The sequence below is a fragment of the Manis javanica genome, chromosome 16 (assembly GCF_040802235.1).
Source record: "Manis javanica isolate MJ-LG chromosome 16, MJ_LKY, whole genome shotgun sequence".
NCBI classification, from domain to species: domain Eukaryota; kingdom Metazoa; phylum Chordata; class Mammalia; order Pholidota; family Manidae; genus Manis; species Manis javanica.
The window spans coordinates 7,250,179-7,271,403 of record NC_133171.1 but is presented as its reverse complement, the minus strand read 5'-3'; the positions used below and the strand labels follow the sequence as shown (position 1 = coordinate 7,271,403).

The window sequence follows — 21,225 nt, the reverse complement described above, 5'->3', positions numbered from 1 at the left end:
AGATTCTGAAGTAGCCAGTTGTGGGTGGGGCCCAGGAATCTGCATTTCTTTCTCCATTCAGTGTTATTGAGATAAAAGTAACATACAGTACTGTGTAAGTTTAAGGTGTACAGCACAATACTTTGATAAATTGGGAATCTGCATTTCTAACAAAGGTCTATGATGCATTCTTTGGGTTGGTTGTGCTGGAAGGGTCAGTAGTAGAACTCCCCACTGATGAGCTGAGACTGTAAGGTTTCCTCTGCATAGTGTTTGCCGACTTTTTGATTTATGCAGTTTTGGCTGCTCACTCCCCTTCTCCAACCCCGACTGCTTCCTTCCCATACCTTGTTGGAACCCAGACCCTGAAAGTGTGGGCTTCCCAGCCAAAGCGTCCTCCTGCTCCTGGCCTACATCTGGTGTGCATGGAAGCAGAAGTAACCCAGAGCTTGGGTTCACGTTGGTTGGTCAGGTTGATCCCACCACTGGGACGAGACTGGGCTGTCTGCGGTTTCAGGCAGAGCCTGGTGGCCTCCTTCCAGGCCTCTTCCTACTTCAGGAACACAAGGGGGTGGGATGTGGAGCCCCCATCCCTTTGCTCTGCAAGGGCAGAGAGTGGCTGCAAACTCTTGCCTGTGCGGTGAGCTTGGTATCTGGGGTGGAAGCCCAGGCCTGCCTCCTGCCGGAGAGGGCAAAGCAGCGGTGGAGTGGGCAGGCCGGCCTAAGCAGTGTGGAAGGGCAGAAGCAATGCAGTACTTTGTGAGAATCAGGGAATATGACTGAGGGAGCGCAGATGTTCTCTCAAGCCTGTGTCGGGAGCAGCGGAATTTAGAAACGGGATCCACATTGCCTACCACCATGGTCTTACACCTCATCTGCACGGCAGGACTAATCCCCATGAGGTGGTGGTCAGGAGGATTATTGGGGTGGCGCACTTATTTAGCATGTGGTGAGCAGTGTTCAAAAATTGTTAGCTGCCGCCATTCTCATAATTATTAGCATCGCAGAGAGTTTGGAACAAAGATCCTCAGGGTGGTGGGGATCACGGAGGCTTTGGGTGGCAAGTGGCCCTTGAGAGATGGGATCGGGAGGAGTGCAGACATGTTCTGGGGGAAGAAGCTGAACAGAGAGGTCACTGTGGCGACTGGTGGGCAGGATGACTAGAAAGTACACTGAGGCCAGAGCAGGGGGAGCTTCAAATGGCAGGTTTTAAAGTCTGACCGTTTCCTGTAACCTTGAGGGGATGGGAGATGGGAGATATTTTGGGGCAGAGCTCAAGACAACCCAAGGGGCGGCTCACATACGTGATCATGGAAAAAAGGGTTCCACCTTCACCTCCCCGCTGCATGTGGCTCTCTTCTTGGCAGGGCCTTCCTCATTCAGGGGAGAAGATCCAGAACTGGCTGGAGCAGCTCACCAGGCTGCTTGAACGTTCCGTGTGACACTTACGGCTCCGTTTGAGCAAAGCCCATGCCAGCGAGGGGGGAGGCTGCTTGCACGGGTTGCCGCCCTATCCAAGGCATAGACTGAACCCTAAGCCAAGAAACACATCAACTTCCTGGAACTCTTGAGCCCTCGTCACAGCTGTCAGCCTTCAGAGCACACGCAGGGCTGTCCTGATTAGAGGAGACGGTTTTGCCTCGAGCTTTGCAGACAGAGGGAGGACAGGCATTGATTGCTGGGGAGAGCGACACCTAGTCTGGTTAGTCTGGTTGGTTTTGTCCCGGGTCTAGCCAGGGCTGGTGAAGAATATTCCCTGCTACTTGTTAAGCCCTCTAGCAGCTCAGGACACTTTTTTTAGTATCCCACTCTCAACTCGAACCCAGCCTATCCCAAGCTGGCTCAAGCCGGCCTAGCTTGCTGTTCACTAGTCTGTCCCAATCAGTGGATCAACCATCCCAAGTATTTGTGAGCACCTGTGGAGGCGCAGCCCCTACCTCCTGGCTCCGGGTTGTAAAGCGCACTATTAGAGGATCTGTGGGCCTCCACTGTCATCAGAAGGATCTAAACTTACCCCACCTCTCCTGAGGCCTTAGGACAGATTGTAGATTTCACCTAGAAGGCTCCAGGTTTTCAGAAGCTGAGAGGCTTTGTTTCTAGACCATCTTCCCTTTTATCTTTGATCTGTCCTTTGCTATCTCATGGGACCTGGAGACAGGCTCTTTAATCTTTTCTTCCTGGCCCTACAGAGCATTGTCCCTTATCTTCTCCGGCTGGGGGCCGGCCTTCCCCACCCCCTCATCCTCACACACAGATGGACCTCTGCCCTCTCCGAGCATCCTGCTGCCAGTGGATCTGGGCAAAGCCTGTGGGGAACGCTAATCCAGAAATTCAGTATGCTCCCTCCCGGGCCAGAGACCCACCCCTCCAGATTCCTGGCCCATGTGCTTCACATTCCCCTACTGGAGTCATTTTGTAGGACACAGTTTCTCCTTACTGGTCTTGTCTTTTTCTTTGTCCCTGAGGCGGTGGTGATAGAGGTAAGGGGTATCTTGAATTTTCTTCCTAGAACTGTCCTGTACTTTTCCACTCACCGAGTTCTGTGAATCCCTCAGGCCTGCTGGAACCCAAAACAAACAGAATAGCAACTCTTGTTATTCATCTTAATCGCAAGACATTCTCAGTATTCAAATCCTTTGCATCCAAGACCAGAGGGTGAAAGTTTCAGGGTCAAGTCTGCCAGGTTGAGTCTCCCCTGTCCCTTCTGAGTGTGTTGAGGTTACTTGGTGGACTTTTTAAAGTATCCTTTGTAAATGAGGGGAGGGAGTGGGTCCAAATTTTAATGAGAGCCTTAATTATATTCTGGAGAGTTTTAATTCCAGAGACATCTCTCTGACATGTGTTTTTATTAATTATGTATAGAACATAGTTCACTTTGCTTATTTGGAGATCTTGGCAGTTTCTAGAAAAAAAACGTGAGCTATTCCTCTCCAGACTTTCTCCCTAATAAAGTGTACTGTTAACTTAAAAATGAAAGAATTTTGCTTTTTTTTTTACCAGTATTTAATTTCACTGTAATTATCTTTAAGTTTAGATGGGTGTGGGTGATCTGAAAGGATGTTTTGTTTATGCATTTCTGGAACTTCACTGGAATTTTAATAAAACTGACTTTTTCATAGTTTAAAGGACGGTGGGTTATATGTCAAGTAAAACCAGGGTTCTTATCCTGCATATCTTGGGATGAGTTTCTGAGGTCCTTGACTCTTTCAACTACCTTGGGTAGTTCTTCCCTTCTTCCCTGCTCCATCCTCCCAAAGGGAGAACTCAAGTGTAAGACACAGGTATGGAGCATGTGCATTTTTCTCTGTGTGGGGGTCCATTATTTTCATCGGATCCTCAAGAAGTATCTTGCCCCCCCCCCAAAAAAACATTGAGGATTCCTGTCTAGTAACAAGGGTTCATTCATCTAGGCTGAAGGGGTCTCTGTCCCATTCAGGAGTCATCCCCTTTGAGTCACTCCTTGTTTCCTGATACTTTGGTCAAAAGCCAAAGTGCTTTTGAAAAGAGAAAGGGACAAAGAAGAAAGATGGAGAATGGAAGCAGTGAGGTATAAAGAGAAACATCCCTGGGTCAGAGACCGGTGAGAAGCTGCTCTGATAGTTGTGGGCTGGGGGCCCTTGCCCACCGTGCACACCAGGCAAGCAGGGATCTGCCCCTCTTAGGTGCCCACTGTGTGTGGACAGAGTCAAAGCCAAGATGATAACAGGGCCTGTGGCGTGATGGGGCAGCTTTTTCCCAGACACTCTGAAAGGGGATGAAAATAAGAAAATATATGAAGCCAGTGTTTGTCCAGGCAGCATTTTAAGTTTTCTCCCAGTTTTGCACCCTCCAGTTTAGCTATGGGTGCTGTTTGCAGAGATGGCATGTGGCTTGGTGCTCTTACTTTCTCAAACCCTTGAAGGGTGTGTGTAGTGAGAAGTTTTCTTTACCTGGTACAGAAAAGGACAGATAGGCATTTGGTCCTGTTTGAACCGCTAGGGACACTTCCCCCATCACTCAGGGAAAGGTGTCATACTCTCTCCTTTGCGTTAAAGGACTGTTTTTAAAAAAAAGTTCCATATTTTTTGCTTTCTCAACTCACTTCCTGCCTGTTCCTGATAGCACTTAGTGCTGTCTTGTTCTTTCAGCCCTTTAACTGGCGGCCCATCAGCACCCGCTTTAACATGCCGTCAAGCACCACCTGGAGCCCCCGGTCCATGCCATGGCATTCTCACATGATGCTGTCCTTGACGATGCTGGAGCACTTCGGGCAGTTCTTGTCTGCACAAGGCTCACTCCACTAGTTGGTCTGCTCAGACGCTAATGGACAGCTCTGGAATCAACCAAGGAACGGGAAGCTTGCTGCTAAATGCAAACAGGGGATGGGGCATATTCTACCCACCTTGATTTGTGACTACTGGTGTTAAGTGGAGAGAGTGATACAGAGACAGGATCGTTTCTGGTCTTGACTCCCTCTTAATGGTACCTTTCCTTATTCCTCTAGGTTGCTCTGACTCTGCTCCAGTGGTGGTGGCTTTGAGGTGTGACCCTCTCCACATTTGGGCCCAGCCAGTGCCAGCTCCTCAGTAAGGAGGGCCAGCTTGATAAGGCGAAGGAAACAGGTCAGCTACACTTTATTGACTTTCTTTCAGTCACAATAACGTTGCGTGTTGAGTCTGTCTTCCTTTCCTTCTCCCTCTTCGTGTTCCCTTTGAGCTGCCCGCCTCCTCCCCAGGTCCTCCTGAGGCTTTGATGCAAAAGCACATTGAAAGTGTGATTCTGCTTGCCAGCTCTTCCTGACCCAATGGGCCTTAGGTGTGGGATGAGAAACCTCGGAGAGGATGCCAAGTGTTTGTCTCCTAGGAAACAATGCTTCAGACCCACCCATTCCCTACTTCTCGCCCCAATCCAAACTATGTGTTAAAAACTGGAACACGTGGCCTGTCCACTTGGCCCTGTCAATAAGGTGACTTCTTTTCATATCTGTGATTTGGGAGCTTCATCTGGATTCCCAGTCCTCTTTGGTTCCAGTTGGAGGAGATTGTATTAGAAGGGGGCCAGTGATTTTTAGTTTTGGTTGTTATTATTATTATTATTATTATTAGCAGTGGTGGGGCTGATGTGCAGGACTGTGTCAGGAAGGAAAAGGGAAAGAATGAAAATATTAAAATAAATACCCATAAAGAAAAATGTGTTTTATAAATGGACCTTAAACTGTTAAGCTTACCATTCATTCCTTGACATACTAAGAAATTCAGGTTTGTTAGTTTGGGTCTTTGCTCTGGTGTAGTCCAGGGCTGGGCGTGGGGTCGGTGGAATGGACTGATACTGGCTAACTGGCTTCTGGTTAAATCAGTGCATAGATGCACCTAAACGTGAAGGTGGATTTTTTTTTTCTAACACAGAACAATAAGTCATTGTTTTACGCTAGGTTCTTTCCTTCTTCCCTGCTCCATCCTCCCAAAGGGAGAATTCAAGTATAAGACAGGAGGAACTTAAGGCACAGGAGGAGCGGGAGTGAAATCTGGCAGTGGCTCCGTGGAGCTGCTTTGGGCTGCTTCTGAAACAGCTTTCCGGGGCTGAGTGCAATGACTCCATTCCTCTTACACAGTAGCCGGGGCTTCCTTTTCATAATTGCACTTTGTGATCAGCGATGAGAAGAATCTCTTAAAAAATACATATGCTGTTTACTTCCATCTAAGCTAAAAAAAAGGAAGTAAAGTAGGTGATCTTGGCATCGTTAGTGGGTAGTGCCACACTTTACACTTTATCCCAAAGTAGGAATGGAACAAATTTAGCAAATGTCTTCCTGTCCAGACAGAATGGGAACCAAGTTTGCATGATGTTTTTCCCTGTCCCGTTGGAACATTTGGCCCTTACGTTGATTAGCTATCATGACTGTTGCTAGGTATTTTATATTTAAGATGCTTAGGTACTTTGCCAGAATGTGTCTTTGATAATCATGACTGACAAAAATAGTAACCAGCAATTTGACTTTATTTAGTGAATATATTTTTATTGATTTTCACATTGACTATATCCCTCCTCTCCGTTTTCTTTCCCTTCTTGATGATAGGATTAGGATATATGTCTTGTAACTTATAATTTTACATACATTCTTAATGGTGTTTACTCTAACCTATTCCCAGATCTGAGTAAACTCTACCACATTTTTCTTGCCTAAGTGTAGCAACAGGACAAAGCAAAAGTCCTGCTACAAATCAGTGGAAAGGCTAACTTTCTTTTGGATGAGTGACATAACATAATTACAGTAAAGAAGATTGCTAGTCATTTATTTTATTGTTTGCTGTACAATGATAAATATATTTATCATTGGAGAAATAACATTTAAATGAATATCATAGAGGAAATACATTTAAGTGAATAAGATGGCTTTGGTATTGAAGGTGTCCACTTAGTGAATCAAATAATTCTTTGTTGATTGATTACAATAGTTCTAGGGAATTGATGAGACTTTTGTCAGAAGTCCATTAAGAAGGAAAGCAGGTGTGGATGTGTATGCACACTTACTTGTGTGCACTCATGTTGCATGTTTTCTCCAAGAGAGAAATCTTCCAAATAAACTTTCAAAGACAGCTAAAAACAGGAGGTGGTAGCACAATTTTTAGTAAGTTTAATGGTCTTCTAGCCCGCTGAAACTTCGTGGAAAAACAACCAAGTTTTTGTCTTTAATGTTGGACATAGCTTTCCTCTGTTTGCAGGGAAAGCTGGGGAGGCTGGATCAGTTGTCCTAAGCTGTCCATTTCTGCAGTCAGTCCTTTCACTTGCCATTTAGAAAATCATTAGGTTTGTATCTTCAAAATATCTATTAACATGGAAAGCACATTTTTTCTCTCGATAAGAAAAGTACTGTTCATGAGATGCTCTTCGGCTCTTTTGGTAAGATTTTAGCTTGGGACTACTCAGCTGATGGCAACATCACTTAATAGAGTTATATCCCCTGGCCTTTCCTGCTCTGCTGTAGGCAGACACATTTGTAGCTGCTCGGGGTATTATCATTTGTCATATCCTAGGTCACATCCCCTAAAGTTGGTGGAGGAAACCATAAGAAATCATGTTCTGTCCGGTGTTGTTCCTATGTATTTACTTTATTGCTGAGATCTGGCGCTTGATCTTCGACTGCAGTTTTGTGCTTGTAGAATTTATTAAGCACCCCATTGAATAATAGGATATGTGGCTTACTGGCAGGGCTTTAGCTGTAGAATATATTCTCAGACAAAATGAGGGATATAGTTTACCTGTAAACTTATTTCTGGCCATACCTATAGCCATAATACTAATAGTTGCAAGGAGTGGAACTAGAAAAGGCCTGAAGAAGTGAATTTTGATGTGGCCATGGGTTGTAGTTTTCCCTTTAGCCATGCTATTCATAGTACCTGGTTTCATGTAGGTGTGACCTTCTGAACTATAAGCCTTTTAGTAAAGTGAATTCGTTTACTGCCTTATCTTCCGTCAGTTCTAGGTAGAGGCGGGAGGGGGCCGAGTGGGAATCTGGGGGTCCTTGTGAGGAACTGGGAAGATAGGAAAGGAAAGTCAGTGTATGTGGCTAACTGTGAACTTCAACAAGTAAAATACCACAAAATCGTTTTGGCTGTTGGGAGTGAGGGTGACATCAGTGTAGGGAGCGTCAGTTAAGGTTGAAAACAACCATAGAATGTGGTTGGGAATGAAGAGAATACTTAGAAAATCACCTCTCATTTGTTCCCCGTGTGTTCATGAACACAGTAGTCTGAGATGACGGGAATTGAACGGTTTCAGTTTTTCTTTACTAAGTGAAAGGACATTCACTGAATCTTTTTGCCTTTGCTTCCCTTCCAGTGTCAACGAGTGATTCCAAGGGAAGAAAACAAGAAGTGAACACAAGCCCGTCCTACTGCGCGTGGATGATAGCTATAGCAGGGGAAAGTCTCGTAGTGTATCAGTTGGGGCAGAAAATGGAGGTAATCGGCAGTGGGGCTGGGTTTTCCTTCTGTCCATTTTCTGGGGAACAGTTGTTTTACCTACTTGTATTTTTTAAGAAACAGTCTCTCATGTTGATTTGAAATTTGGTGACAAATCTGATAGGGTTGGCTTCTCCGCTGTCTTGTACAGCAGTAGAGTTCAGTGAAACCTTCAAGTTCTCATCACGAGTTGTTAAGCCTGGGACCTTCACATAGGTCAGTGAGTTGGGTCAGTAAGGGGTACTGGCCAAATGGCAGCTCCCTGGGCTTCCTGACTGCTGGCCTAGCCTTGTGCACTCTGCCTACCAAAGGTTAGGAAGGGCAAAGGGGCCTGCACATGCGGCTGGCTCGGTGAGTTGTATTGGCATCACCAGGGACGGAAGCAAGGTGACTGGTTAGTGTTCGGTATGACACTCTTCCTTTAGATGAAAGCCTAAGTCATTATGGGCACGGGTTTTAGCTTGAGCTGGAGAAGGAGGGTTTTAGGTGTTTCTACCTGACCTTTGGTTATAGTGGCTATGGCCAGTGCCACCTGGCCATGATGGAGCCTGAACTTCCCAGTGATCACATCAGCAATTTCCGACTTTCAGTTCCATGGCAGAGGCTTCTTAGAAGCTTAAACCCTTGTCCCAATGACGTCAAGTTCACCCGTTGGCTTGGAAGGCCCAGACTTGGCTTCCATCAACACCATGATGTCCGCGGTAATGAGTGTAGGGAAGGTCGCCGAGAACGGCGGGAGCCCCCAGAGCGTCAAGGCCCCCACGAAGCCTCCAGGACCAAATCGGATCGGCAGAAGGAACCAGGTAAGCTTTTGGGCGCTAGGCATTGACATCTGGTGGCTTCCGTCTAGGAGAACGCTGGGAGGATGTCCCCCTTTAGCCCCAGCTTTCTAAGCCAAAACCTGGGATGTTTTCAGAACTAAACGGACATACCCGGAGGACAAAATCATTTTTAAGAGCAAGCTAAAAACTTACATCAGTGCTTATGTCAGTTTCCTCTTATGGAGAAAATTTTTAATGCCTTGGTGTCAATATTGGTGAAAGAGCCCTTATTCTGTGCCCTGTAATTTGACGTGAACACAAGCTTTCATCACATCATGGCCAAAGCGAAGAACTTTACTTTCTTCTCTACTGCAGCATGGTTCATTTTCCTATTCACTCAGCTGGTTAATTAGGTTTTCGAAGCCACACCTCCTTGATCTTTTTTTTAATGAGTGTCTTCAGATTAAGTAGCAAGTGAGGACTGGTGGGGCCGGAGCTGCTGTTCAGCTTTCCATCCTTGACAAAGCACAGAATTCGGCTCCAGAGAATTCTGAGTAAGACGCGGTGTAGTTCTTTTGACTTTTTAAGGGGCATCAGATCAGGAGAAGTGGGAAAGAATGTGGTGGGCAGGGATGGGAAGGATTAATCTATGAAAGTCCGTGTCTCCTCCATTAGGGAATAAGATGACTCTTAATTAATTTACAAATGGGGCCCTTGAAAAGTTGTGCTATTCTGGTAGCAATGTGTACGGTGCAACTGAAGGAGAGAGGCAGAGGGTGAGCAGTTCTCATTTCTTCTCTGTACCCATGTCATATGAACAGACTACTCTACATTTCTTTTTGGTTTAACTGATTTAATAGGGTCCCACCAAATCCTGGGGAAGAAGGCAGTCTTCTGAGCTTGTCTAAACCTGTGGGGGTTTTGTGAATTAATTGTCTCTTTTATTAATAATCCTGCAGTGACTGCCCTTACACAGAATTGTCTGAGGACATCTATGATGATTTTCTATAAATTCTTAGGAGAATATTAATTACGGCCTGGATAGAAAGTCCCTGCCAGGAGAGGTCATACCAGCCTGCAGCCCCCTGCAGTGTGGGAGGTGTCGTGGGAGGTGTGTGCTTTCTCCACACCTTTCTCAAGGCTCAGGACTCAGCAGAGTTAAATGATGTTGTAGGGTTGGACCATTGATACCTTCTTCTCTCTTTTTTCCCTTCTCTCCACGTGCCTCTCTTCCTGTGGGTACCTGAGAAAATACTCAGCCTGTATGACTGTGGCCTGAGTCGAGAAGGAACGCTAGCTCTGGGAAGAAAAGGTTTATTTCCACTCACATGCCTGTCCCTCCATCCATCTGTCAACCGTCTCTCCATCCATCCACCCATTTCACAATGCATGCCTGGCTCCTACTTCCAGCCAAGTATTGTGCCAGGTGTCAAGCATTTCAGGGTGAATGGGACACACAAGGTCATTGTCTCCTTGCCTCGGGTCTATAGGAGAAAGTGGTGTGGTAGGGATGAGCCCTCCTTATAGAGTCCAGCATTGCCCCTGCACAGGTCAACTATGTCCCCGTCTGGACCTTTCCCAGTGGTACAGGGACAGTAGGTAGAGCCACAGAGGGGACCCACACACCTCTACCTGCATGATAGGTGGATGTGACTCTGCAGGTGTTGGGCAGCAAGTGGTGCAGGTGTGCCTGGGCCATTTTTCATCTACCTCCTGCGTCCTCCAGGCGTCCTCAGGGCACTGGCTTTGGGTTTGAAAGGGAGGTCTGGGCCAGAAGTAACATGGGAAAGGCAGTGCATTACAGAAACCAAACCGCAGTGGGGGAGAGCGTGCTGCATCCTTACCTGTGAGGGGATGGGCAGGCTGAGAAAGGGAGCCGTCGGGGGAAGGCCCATCGGTGCTCTCCCCGATTCCAGGGCAGATTAGCCACAGGCAGATGGTGACAAGGGTGCCAGATTGTTTCATTATGGGGTGGTTAGTTATCACATTAGCTGCTAATTTTATCTGTCAGCTCAGGAAGTTTACTCCTTCCACCCACACGGCTGCAGTAACTGGGTTCAGAATTCTCCAGTGGGGCCCCTTCTAGCATCCCAGTGCTCTCTTTGCTGTTTAGTTTGTTTTTAAAAATGCAATCTGAGTCCACAGACTTCTGCCTGCAGACCATCGTGAATCCCGTGGACCTGCATTATGCTGTGCAGCGTGCCACTGCCCGCCTCCACGGAGCTTTGGCTTCCGGGCCTGATAAACCCCAGCGTCCATAGCGCTTAGCCCAGGAGCTACTCAGTGTGTCTGCTGTCTACCTCCGGGTGATTTTTTTTTTTTTTCCTCCTCAAGTGGCTGGCCACTTGGAGGCCTGGATTTTTGACATTTATCTAACCGATGAATCTTCCTTTAAAAAAATTTTCTTTTAAATCTCCGTTACTGCTAATCTAATAATTTCACAGAAATATCCCAGAGACTAAGTTTTGGCCCAGCTGGGAAACATCCTCATCTTTAGAGTGAGTGCTGCTATTTTGTTGTCAGCACTTTTGATTTTGGTGTTTCCTGGCTGGCTCCACCCTGACTGTGGGGGGTGGGCTGTGAAGGTATGCCCCCAGCCTCCCCGACAGACACCCAGCCCGCACACCTGGGAGGACTGGGTGGTGGGGGAGACCGGCAGGTTTTTTTAACTGTCGCTGGATTAATCAGTTTCCTTAGAATTCATATCTGCAGTTTTTTTAAATTTGAGAGTGAACAAATATTAGCACCTGGTTCTCAGACCCAGTGCCACAGACTAGAAAAAGGTCTGTATTCTTAAAATGAGGCTGGCTGCTGTTTTAAGGGTGAGGGGGAACCACTCCAGGCAGCCATGCACTAGACACCATCCCGCATTCACTCCAGCCACCGGGTCCTTGGTGCCATTCGTGTTGACAGTCTTCACGCTGACTTGCCGTCATCACCTCTCATGAGCCAACCACAGGGATGTTTCCTTTCTGTTGCGTGGGGTTCATCTCTCTTGCATCAGACTCGTATAGCATCGAGTTTCGGGGCTTGGGCTGTCGAGTTGCTGGCCTGGGTTTTCGTCCTGAGTCTGCTATTTAGTAGTCCTCTGGTCTGGGACAGGTTACTTTGCCTTTCTGTGCCCCAGTTTCCTCATCCAGGAAGTGAGTTCCATAATAGTGGCTGTCTCTTAGTGGTTCTAAAATGTCCTTTCCATATGTACAGATTGTAGCACATTGTAAGTGTTCAATAATTGATATTATTTGCTAGGAACAGAAACTCATTCCAGTGAGTGTGAGTGTGAGTGAAAAGAAGTCTAGTGAAAAGCACCTGATGGTCCAGCCCTCGAGATGATGCCCTCCCCTCTCTAGTTCCCGGGTCTCCCCGTGACCTTAACACTGGCTGCCACAGATGCTTTCCTGCAGCTTGGGCTCACCTCGGTGCTGGGTCTGGAACTCAGGTGCCCATGGTCACAGTTATTCCCACACCTGGACTCATATCAGCATCTCCAGAAGCTCGTGAAACAAACATTCCCGGGGTTCAGCTCTCCCCACCTCAGCAATTCTGATTCAGCATGTTGTGAGTCCAGTCTAGAAAGCTGTGTTTCAAAAAACTGTCCCAGTAATTCTACTGACCTTTGGAAACTGCCGATCAGTGTCTATAAGCATCTCAATTCCAAATTCCTGGGGGAGTGTCCAGTCCTTGATCCTGTTGGTTTTGGGGATGGGGACTGAGACCCGGAGTACTCAGTGTCTGTGTGGGTGGGAGGCGGTGGCAGGCACATCCACCTCTCTAGGAATTATTTGGAAGGAAGAGCTGTAACATTTAGCTGGTGGCAGAGATTGCCCTTTCCTTAACAAGGTAAAATATATTGCTTGAAGGAACTTGGCCTATTTGAAAGAACAGAGCTGAGCCCCTTTGCCTTTTGTCCCTCTGGGCTAAAGTCTTCAGTGTGGGTTGTCATTCCCCGTCACAGCTTCTCATTATTAACGGGCACTTTCAGGCAGGCACTAGCAGCAAGGAGAGGAGTCCTGTTGATGCCATATGGGAGGGTGGCTTTTGTCATGAGAACATCTTTATCTCTCGGTGCTCTTGGGGCCTCAAGACCAGGTAGAAAATAATGACTGGAGCCTGGGTCAGGCCTGGAGAGAAATACATTCCTTTTCTAGATCTGCCATGACTTGAAGTATAGTTTCTCACCATCACTGATGATTAATTAAATGGCATCTAATAAGAACACTAGCATTTATTGAGCACTTACCTGGTACCAGGCACTATTCTGTGCTTTACATGTGCTAAATTAAATCAATTTAATCCTCATCACAGTGTGCTGTGAGAGATGCTGTTATTTTTCTCATGTTACAAATGAGGAAACTGGGTGCAGACCACATGGCGATTTGGCCAGGCTCATACCCAGGCAGGCTCAGAGCACATGCTCTCAGCTGGCCTATTGCTACAGCGCTCGAGACCCAGGTGCTCGTAACAGAAATAAGAAGCGCTAGTTTACTGTGAGTTGAAATTGATTCTCCCTTTTATTATATCTTTTCAGGAAACAAAAGAGGAGAAGTCTTCCTATAACTGTCCCCTGTGTGAGAAGGTTTGCACTACACAGCATCAGTTAACTATGCACATTCGCCAGGTTTGTGCCTTCTTTTGTATTGTTGTTTTAAATCATTCTTCACGAAAAGAGGGCAATATGATATGATCTTAATGTGTGAATTGTGGCTGTGTCTAATTTAGATTAAACATTTTAGTAATTTTGAGGGGTGGTTATGAAATAATTCTTGTGTGTCTGTATTACTGTGACAAGTCCCAGGTCAACACAGTTTGTCTTTCTAGAATTTAGCAAACATCTAGTTAACTGGCCACATAACAGCAGAAGACTTGATCATATGTGACTTGTCAGTTAGGAGTCACCGTCTCCTTGCAGTACAGTGAGATTGCAGATGTAGACCCCCGTTCTTTATATCGCTATCACTGTAGGTCATGCAGCCGGGAATTTACTTGATTTGGGATCTTTTCCGGTTCCCCTCCTTTATTATGAGACTTACCCCTCTCCCTTGCTTGCTGTGGCTGACTCATGACAAAGTATTGATGAATCTAGAACACTGAAGGATTGACAATATTAAAACCATAACATGGCACTGAATAATAGCATCATTTAGTAACTTGGGTTTGGGTAGAAATGTTCCTTCTCAACGTATTTCAGGGACCAGAACTCTAAACTGTGCAAATTTCAGTTCTCTTTCTCTGACAGCAAGAATGAGTCATCAAACTTGAAGAATGGCCATTGACTTAGTATGAGTACCATATTTCACGTGTTTGCTTAGTAGCTGAGAGTCTTTCTGCTCATGTGAATATATGTGGTCAGTTTATCTCTATGTGTATCCTGAAAAGATCTACAAAGACTCTACCTATCTCGGAGCCTTACAGAAGAAGTATTTTTCAAAACTGGAACATATGAATAGAAGATTGTACAAAATATTTGCCTGTGTTCCTGATAGATTTTGACATTCAGGAAGTTGTTTAAAATGAACAAAAAGAGCTAAGAAGCTTTACTCGTTTTATGTAAAGCTCTGAATTTGCATTTCATAATAGCTGGGTTTGGACCCATCTTCTTAAGTGACATTGCGATGGTTGCTTTCTGCAGCATAACACGGACACTGGAGGGGCAGACCACTCGTGCAGCATCTGCGGGAAGTCCCTGAGCTCGGCCAGCTCCCTGGACCGCCACATGCTGGTGCATTCTGGCGAGAGGCCGTACAAGTGCACGGTGTGCGGCCAGTCTTTCACCACCAATGGGAACATGCACAGGTGGGTGAGAACAGGCCTGGTGGCTGGCCTCGAGGCTGACAGAAGGTGAGGTGGCCTCTGCATACTGTCTCTGTGTATTAGAGATGTCTGACTATGGGGAACAAGTCCCTGAGCGGGTCTTTGGCCCCTTGGGGATGTTTAAGATGAAACAGAGTCCTTTCCCCTCTGCCAATTGGGAGTTTCTTTTTGGGGTGCCAGAGTGGGCAGCTCATCAGATACAGAGGCGCCCTCAAGGAATTGCACGGTAACCCTTCCCTTATCAAAACTATTTGCATGTGCCTACCAGATTCTCTGAGGTCTTTTCCTTGCAAAAATTTTCTGGGGCCTTTGAATAAATAGTAAATGGCCTGGTCCTGGAACTTTTGGATAAGATAGGGTAAAATGAAAAAAAAAAATCTGATAAATGCCAGGAATTTATTTCCTGAGGGAGAGAGAGGCTTACCCAGAAGTGTACAAGAGCTCAGCGGTGGGCATACTAAAAATGTGTGGGACAAACCAATGGAAAACATACTTTATAGAATGTTTTAAGGGTTTAGAACAGAAAAACTTCCTTTTTTTCCACAAACATTTTAGGGGCATTGGAACTGTAGGAAAAATTTTTAAAGCAACAAAAATTTCCACCTTCTCAGAAAATCAGTCTATTTTTATTTTTCCATATTTCCTTTCATGCATCATGCTGCTTTCTTTTTCAGAGTTGACTAAACTTTTCTTGTACATACTTATTCAAAAGAAAACTTCAGTTACTGTAAAATTAACATTTTATTATGTATAAGTTCTAAAATGAGCTTGTCCAGTTTATTTCGCCTAAAGTCATTTTATGACCGACTGCCAGTGTACTTGGGACATACTGATACAGGGGTACCTTTCTGGGATTTGGAATTAGGCACCTGATTTCAAATCTCAACTCTGCCACTTGCAAGTTTTTCCATCCTTGAGCAAGTTACTTAACAAAGGTATCTCAGTGTCCTCTTTAAAATGAAATTTTTAATAGTTTTTAAATACATTTTAATACTTCGTTTTGATTTTCTGTATAAATTTAAATCCTCTTTGCCCCTCATCTCCTCCTAGGAGTGTTTTTGGATACAAAGAAGGAAATTAATACTATTACCATTTTTTAATATTATATTATGTGTTTTACCTTTTTGCTTTTTGACCACCATTATTAGCCTCTTGGTATCATCTTGCCTCTGTTTGCCATTTTGTTTTGTTTTGCCTGCTCCTCCTCTCTCTCCCCTTCCCCCAAAGAGTCCTTTTGTCCCTTACATATTTGCCCTCAAAATCTGGTCCTAGAGGTACTTTCTGTTCCCTTCCTGGGCCGTTTTACTCCTTTCTCCTACTGAGCCCCTCTCAGTGGAACCTTCCATGGGCCAGCTCCCAATGGGCAGCAGGCATGGGGCTCATTACTGAGAAGTACCCAACTCCCGGCTGCTTTGGCTCTGACCACTCACTAGTTACCCTCCATGAGACGTCTCTGGTCTTAGGCCCAATCACTCCTGATTTGAAAAATTTCCATTTTGAGGCAACATGTGGCTGAGTATAGCGCACGTTGAACACACCTATTAAAGGCATAGTTCCTGCCTTCAGCTCTGATGTCTCTGATGATGCATTTACAAATGGGCATAGCTGAAGCTGTGGTGCACTGTGTATCACACTGGGCCAAGCACTTTCCATTTGTTTTTTACACCTTTATGAGATATAATTCATAGCATGCATTTCACCCATTTTAATTGTACAATTCAGTGGGTTTCGGCATATTCAGAGAGTGGCGCAGCCATCACGACCATCCATTGTAAGACACTTTCACCATCCCAGAAATAAACCCTGACTCACTAGCCATCACTTCTCATTGCTTCCCATCCTCCAGCCCTAAGAAAACACAAGCCTACTTTCTGTCTTGATTTGCCTATTCTGGACATTTCATAAAAATGGAACCATATCATATGTGGTATGTGGTTTTTTTGTGTATCTGGATTCTCCCACTTAGCATAATGTTTTCAAGATTCATCTGTGTTGTAGCATGCATCAGTACTTAATTCTTTTTTTATTGTCAAATAATAGTCTATTGTATGGATAGACCACATTTATATCTTCATCAGTTGGTGGACATTATCACTAGTACTTTTTGTCTGTTATAAATAATGTTGCTGTAAACATTTTTATAGATATTTTTGTGTGGACATAGATTTTCATTTCTCTTGGTTAGGTACCTAGGAGTGGAATTGCTGGGTCATGTGGTAACTCCATGTTTAATATTTTGAGGAACTGCCAAACTTCTTCCAAAGCAGCTGTACTGTTTTAACATTCCCACCAGCAATGTTTGAGGGTTCCAACTTCTCCACATCCTCACCACCACTTGTTATTATATTTTTCATTAGAGCTATCATAGTCGGTGTGAAGCAGAATCTCATGCATTTCATTATTTTCCTTCTTACATTTAACTCTGTGATCCATTTTGAGTTAGTATTTGTGTGTAGTGTAAGGAAGGGAGCCAAGTTCAGACTTTTGTATTATTTGTTGAGAAGAACTTTTCTTTCTCTGTGAATTGTCTTGTCATTCTTCTCAAAATTCAGTTGACCATACATGTAAGGATTTAGTAGTTCCTGTTCCACTGATCCATATGTCTGTCTTCAGGCCTAACACTGAATTGATTGCTGTAGCTTTTTTTTTCATTATGGTATCATTGATATACACTCCTATGAAGGTTTTCAATGAAAACAATGTAGTTACTACATTCACCCTTATTATTGAGTCCACCCCATACCCCATTGCAGTCATGGTCCATCAGTGTAGTAAGATGCCACAGAGTAACTATTTGTCTTCTCTGAGCTACACTGTCTTCCCTGTAACCCCACACTCACCATGTGCACCAATCATGATACCCCACAGTCCCCTTCTCCCTCCCTCCCCACCCACCTTCCCCCACTCCTCCCATTTGATACTGCTAGTCCCTTCTTGGAGTCTGTGAGTCTGCTGCTATTTTGTTCCTTCAGTTTTCCTTTGTTGTTGTACTCCACAAATGAGGGAAATCATTTGGTATTTGTCTTTCTCTGCCTGACTTATTTCACTGAGCATAATACCCTCTAGCTCCATCCATGTTGTTGCAAATGGTAGGATTTGTTTCTTTCTTATGGCCAAATAGTATTCCATTGTGTATATGTACCACATCTTCTTGATCCATTCATCTACTGATGGACACTTAGGTTGCTTCCATATCTTGGCTATTTTAAATAGTGCAGCAGTAAACATAGGCATGCATATGTCTTTTTGAATCTGAGAAGTTGTTTTCTATGGATAAATTCCTAGAAGTAGAATTCCTGGGTCAAATGGTATTTCTATTTTTAGTTTTTGAGGAACCTCCATACTGCTTTCGAAAATGGTGAAACTAGTTTACATTCCCACCAGCAGTGTAGAAGGGTTCCCCTTTCTCTGCATCCTCGCCAGCATTTGTTGTTCCTAGTCTTTTCAATGTTGGCCATCCTGACTGATGTGAGGTGATATTTCATTGTGGTTTTAATTTGCATTTCCCTGATAATTAGCTATGTGGAGCATCTTTTCATGTGCCTGTTGGCCATCTGAATTTCATCTTTGGAGAAGTATCTGTTCATATGCTCCGCCCATTTTTTAATAAGGTTATTTGCCTTTTGGGTGTTGAGGCATGTGCATTCTTTGTATATTTTGGATGTTAACCCCTTATCAGATATGTCATTTACAAATATATTCTCCCATACTGTAAGATGCCTTTTTTTCATGCTGATAGTGTCCTTTACTATACAGAAGCTTTTTAGCTTGATGTAGTCCCATGAGTTCATTTTTTACTTTTGTTTCCCTTGCCCAAGGAGATGCGTTCAGGAAAAAGTTGCTCATGTTTATATTCAGGAGATTTTTGCCTATGTTGTCTTTTGTAAGAGTTATGCTTTCATAACTTACATTCAGGTCTTTGATCCATTCTCAGTTTACTTTTGTGTGTGGGGTTAGACAATAATCCAGTTTCATTCTCTTGCATGTAGCTGTCCAATTTTGCCAACACCAGTTGTTAAAGAGCCTGTCATTTCCCCATTGTATGTCCATAGCTCCTTTATTGTATATTAATTGACCATATATGCTTGGGTTTATATCTGAGCTCTCTGTTCTGTTCCATTGATCTGTGGGTCTATTCTTGTGCCAGTACCAAATTGTCTTGATTACTGTGGCTTTGTAGTAGAGCTTGAAGTTGGGGAGTGTACTCCCCACAGCTTTATTCTTCCTTCTCAGGATTGCTTTGGCTATTCAGGGTCTTTTGTGGTTCCATATGGATTTTAGAACTATCTCTGCTAGTTCATTGAAGAATGCTGTTGGTATTTTGATATGGATTGCATTGAATCTGTAGATTGCTTTAGGCAGGATGGCCATTTTGACAATATTAATTCTTCCTATCCATAAGCACGGGATTTGTTTCCATTTTTTAGTATCTTCTTTAATTTCTCTCCTGAGTGTATTGTAGTTTTCAGAGTATAGGTCTTTCACTTCCTTCATTAGGTTTATTCCTAGGTATTTTATTCTTTTTGATGCAATTGTGATTGGAATTGTTTTCCTGATTTCTCTTTCTGCTAGTTCATCATTAGTGTACAGGAATGTAACAGATTTCTGTGTATTAATTTTGTATCCTGCAACTTTGCTAAATTCAGATATTAGATCTAGTACTTTTGGAGTGGATTCATTAGGGTTTTTTATGTACAATATCTGCCATCTGCAAACATTGACAGTTTAACTTCTTCCTTGCCAATCTGGATGCCTTTTATTTCTTTGTGTTGACTGATTGCTGTGGCTAGGACTTCTAGAACTATGTTGAATAAAAGTGGGGAGAGTGGGCATCCTTGTCTTGTTCCCGATCTTAAAGGAAAAGCTTTCAGCTTCTCTGTTAAGTATGATATTGACTGTGAGTTTCTCATATATGGCCTTTATTATGTTGAGGTACTTGCCCTCTGTACCCATTTTGTTGAGAGTTTTTATCACGAATGGATGTTGAATTTTGTCAAATGCTTTTTCAGCATCTGTAGAGATGATCATGTGGTTTTTGTCCTTCTTTTTGTTGATGTGGCAGATGATGTTGATCGATTTTCAAATGTACCATCCTTGCATCCTGGAATAAATCCTACTTGATCATGATGGATGATCTTTTTTATATATTTTTGAATTTGATTTGCTAATATTTTGTTGAGTATTTTTGTATCTGTGCATCAGGAATATTCATCTGTAATTTTTTTTGTGGTCTCTTTGCCTGGTTTTGGTATTAGAGTGATGCTGGCCTCATAGAATGAGTTTGGTACTATTTCCTCCTCTTCTACATTTTGAAAAACTTTGAGGATGGGTATTTAGGTCTTCATTAAATGTTTGATAAAATTCAGCAGTGAAATCATCTGGTTCAGGAATTTTGTTCTTAGGTAGTTTTTTGATTACCAATTCACTTTCATTGCTGGTAATTGGTCTATTCAGATTTTCTGTTTTCTTCCTGGGTCAGCCTTGGAAGGTTGTATTTTTCTAGAAAGTTGTCCATTTCTTCTAGGTTATCCAGTTTGTTAGCATATAATTTTTCCTAGTATTTTTTCATAATTCTTTGTATTTCAGTGGAGTCCTTAGTGATTTTCTTTTCTCATTTCTGATTCTGTTTTATGTGTGTGCACTCTCTTTTTTTCTTGGTAAGTCTGGCTAAAGGTTTATCTATTTTGTTTATTTTCTCAAAAAACCAGCTACTGCTTTCATTGATTCTTCCTTTTGTTTTATTCTTCTTGATTTTATTTATTTCTGCTACAATCTTCATTATGTCCCTCCTTCTACTGACTTTGGGCCTCATTTGTTCTTCTTTTTCTAGTACATTAATTGTGAGTTTAGGCTGTTCATATGAGAACATTCTTCTTTCCTAAGATAGGCCTGTGTTGCAGTACTCTTCCTTCTTAGCACAGCCTTCGCTGCATCCCACAGATTTTGCCATGTTGAGTTACTGTTGTCATTTATCTCCATATATTGCTTGATCATTTTTTATTTGGTCATTGATCCATTAATTATTTAGGAACATGTTATTAAGCCTCCATGTGTTTGTGGGCTTTTTTGTTTTCTCTGCATTATGTATTTCTAATTTCATACATCTGTGGTCTGAGAAGCTGATTGGTACAATTTCAGTCTTTTTGAATTTGCTGAGGCTATTTTTGTGGCCTAGTGTATGATCTGTTCTTGAAAATGTTCCATATGCACTTGAGAAGAGTGTGTATCCTGCTGCTTTTGGGTAGAGTGTTCTGGAGATGTCTCTTAGGGTCCATCTGTTCTAATGTGTTGTTCAGTGCCTCTGTGTCCTTACTTATTTTCTGTCTGGTTCATCTGTCCTATGGAGTGAGTGGTGTGTTGAAGTCTCCTAAAATGAATGCATTACAGAATAGAGAGTCCAGATATTAACTCAAACATATATGGTCAATTAATATATGATAAAGGGGCCATGGACATACAATGGGGAAATGACAGCCTCTTCAACAGCTGGTGTTGGCAAAACTGGACAGCTACATGTAAGAGAATGTAACTGGATCATTGTCTAGCCCCACACACAAAAGTAAATTCAAAATGGATCAAAGACCGGAATGTAAGTCATGAAACCATAAAACTCTCAGAAAAAAACATAGGCAAAAATCTCTTGGACATAAACATGAGCAACTTCTTCATGAACATATCTCCCCAGGCAAGGGAAACAAAAGCAAAAATGAACAAGTGGGACTACATCAAACTGA

General features: G+C 43.6%; 1 protein-coding gene across 18 annotated transcripts in view; it reads left to right on the top strand.

The window, feature by feature from the left end:
• Window positions 1-21,225, top strand: part of RREB1 (ras responsive element binding protein 1) — a 174,742-nt gene that overhangs the window by 90,521 nt on the left and 62,996 nt on the right. For 8 of the 18 annotated variants that reach the window (XM_073224209.1, XM_073224205.1, XM_073224214.1 and 5 more), the window contains 5 exons: window positions 4,463-4,580; window positions 7,798-7,919; window positions 8,510-8,722; window positions 13,209-13,298; window positions 14,310-14,473. In XM_073224209.1, coding sequence (XP_073080310.1) covers window positions 8,552-8,722; window positions 13,209-13,298; window positions 14,310-14,473 — 425 coding nt within the window. In that variant the 5' untranslated portion in view covers window positions 4,463-4,580; window positions 7,798-7,919; window positions 8,510-8,551. Of the gene's footprint in view, window positions 1-42; window positions 1,682-4,462; window positions 4,581-7,797; window positions 8,723-13,208; window positions 13,299-14,309; window positions 14,474-21,225 lie in introns of those variants that run through there. The other 10 variants (XM_073224216.1, XM_017664663.3, XM_073224202.1 and 7 more) reach the window with 4 other exon arrangements.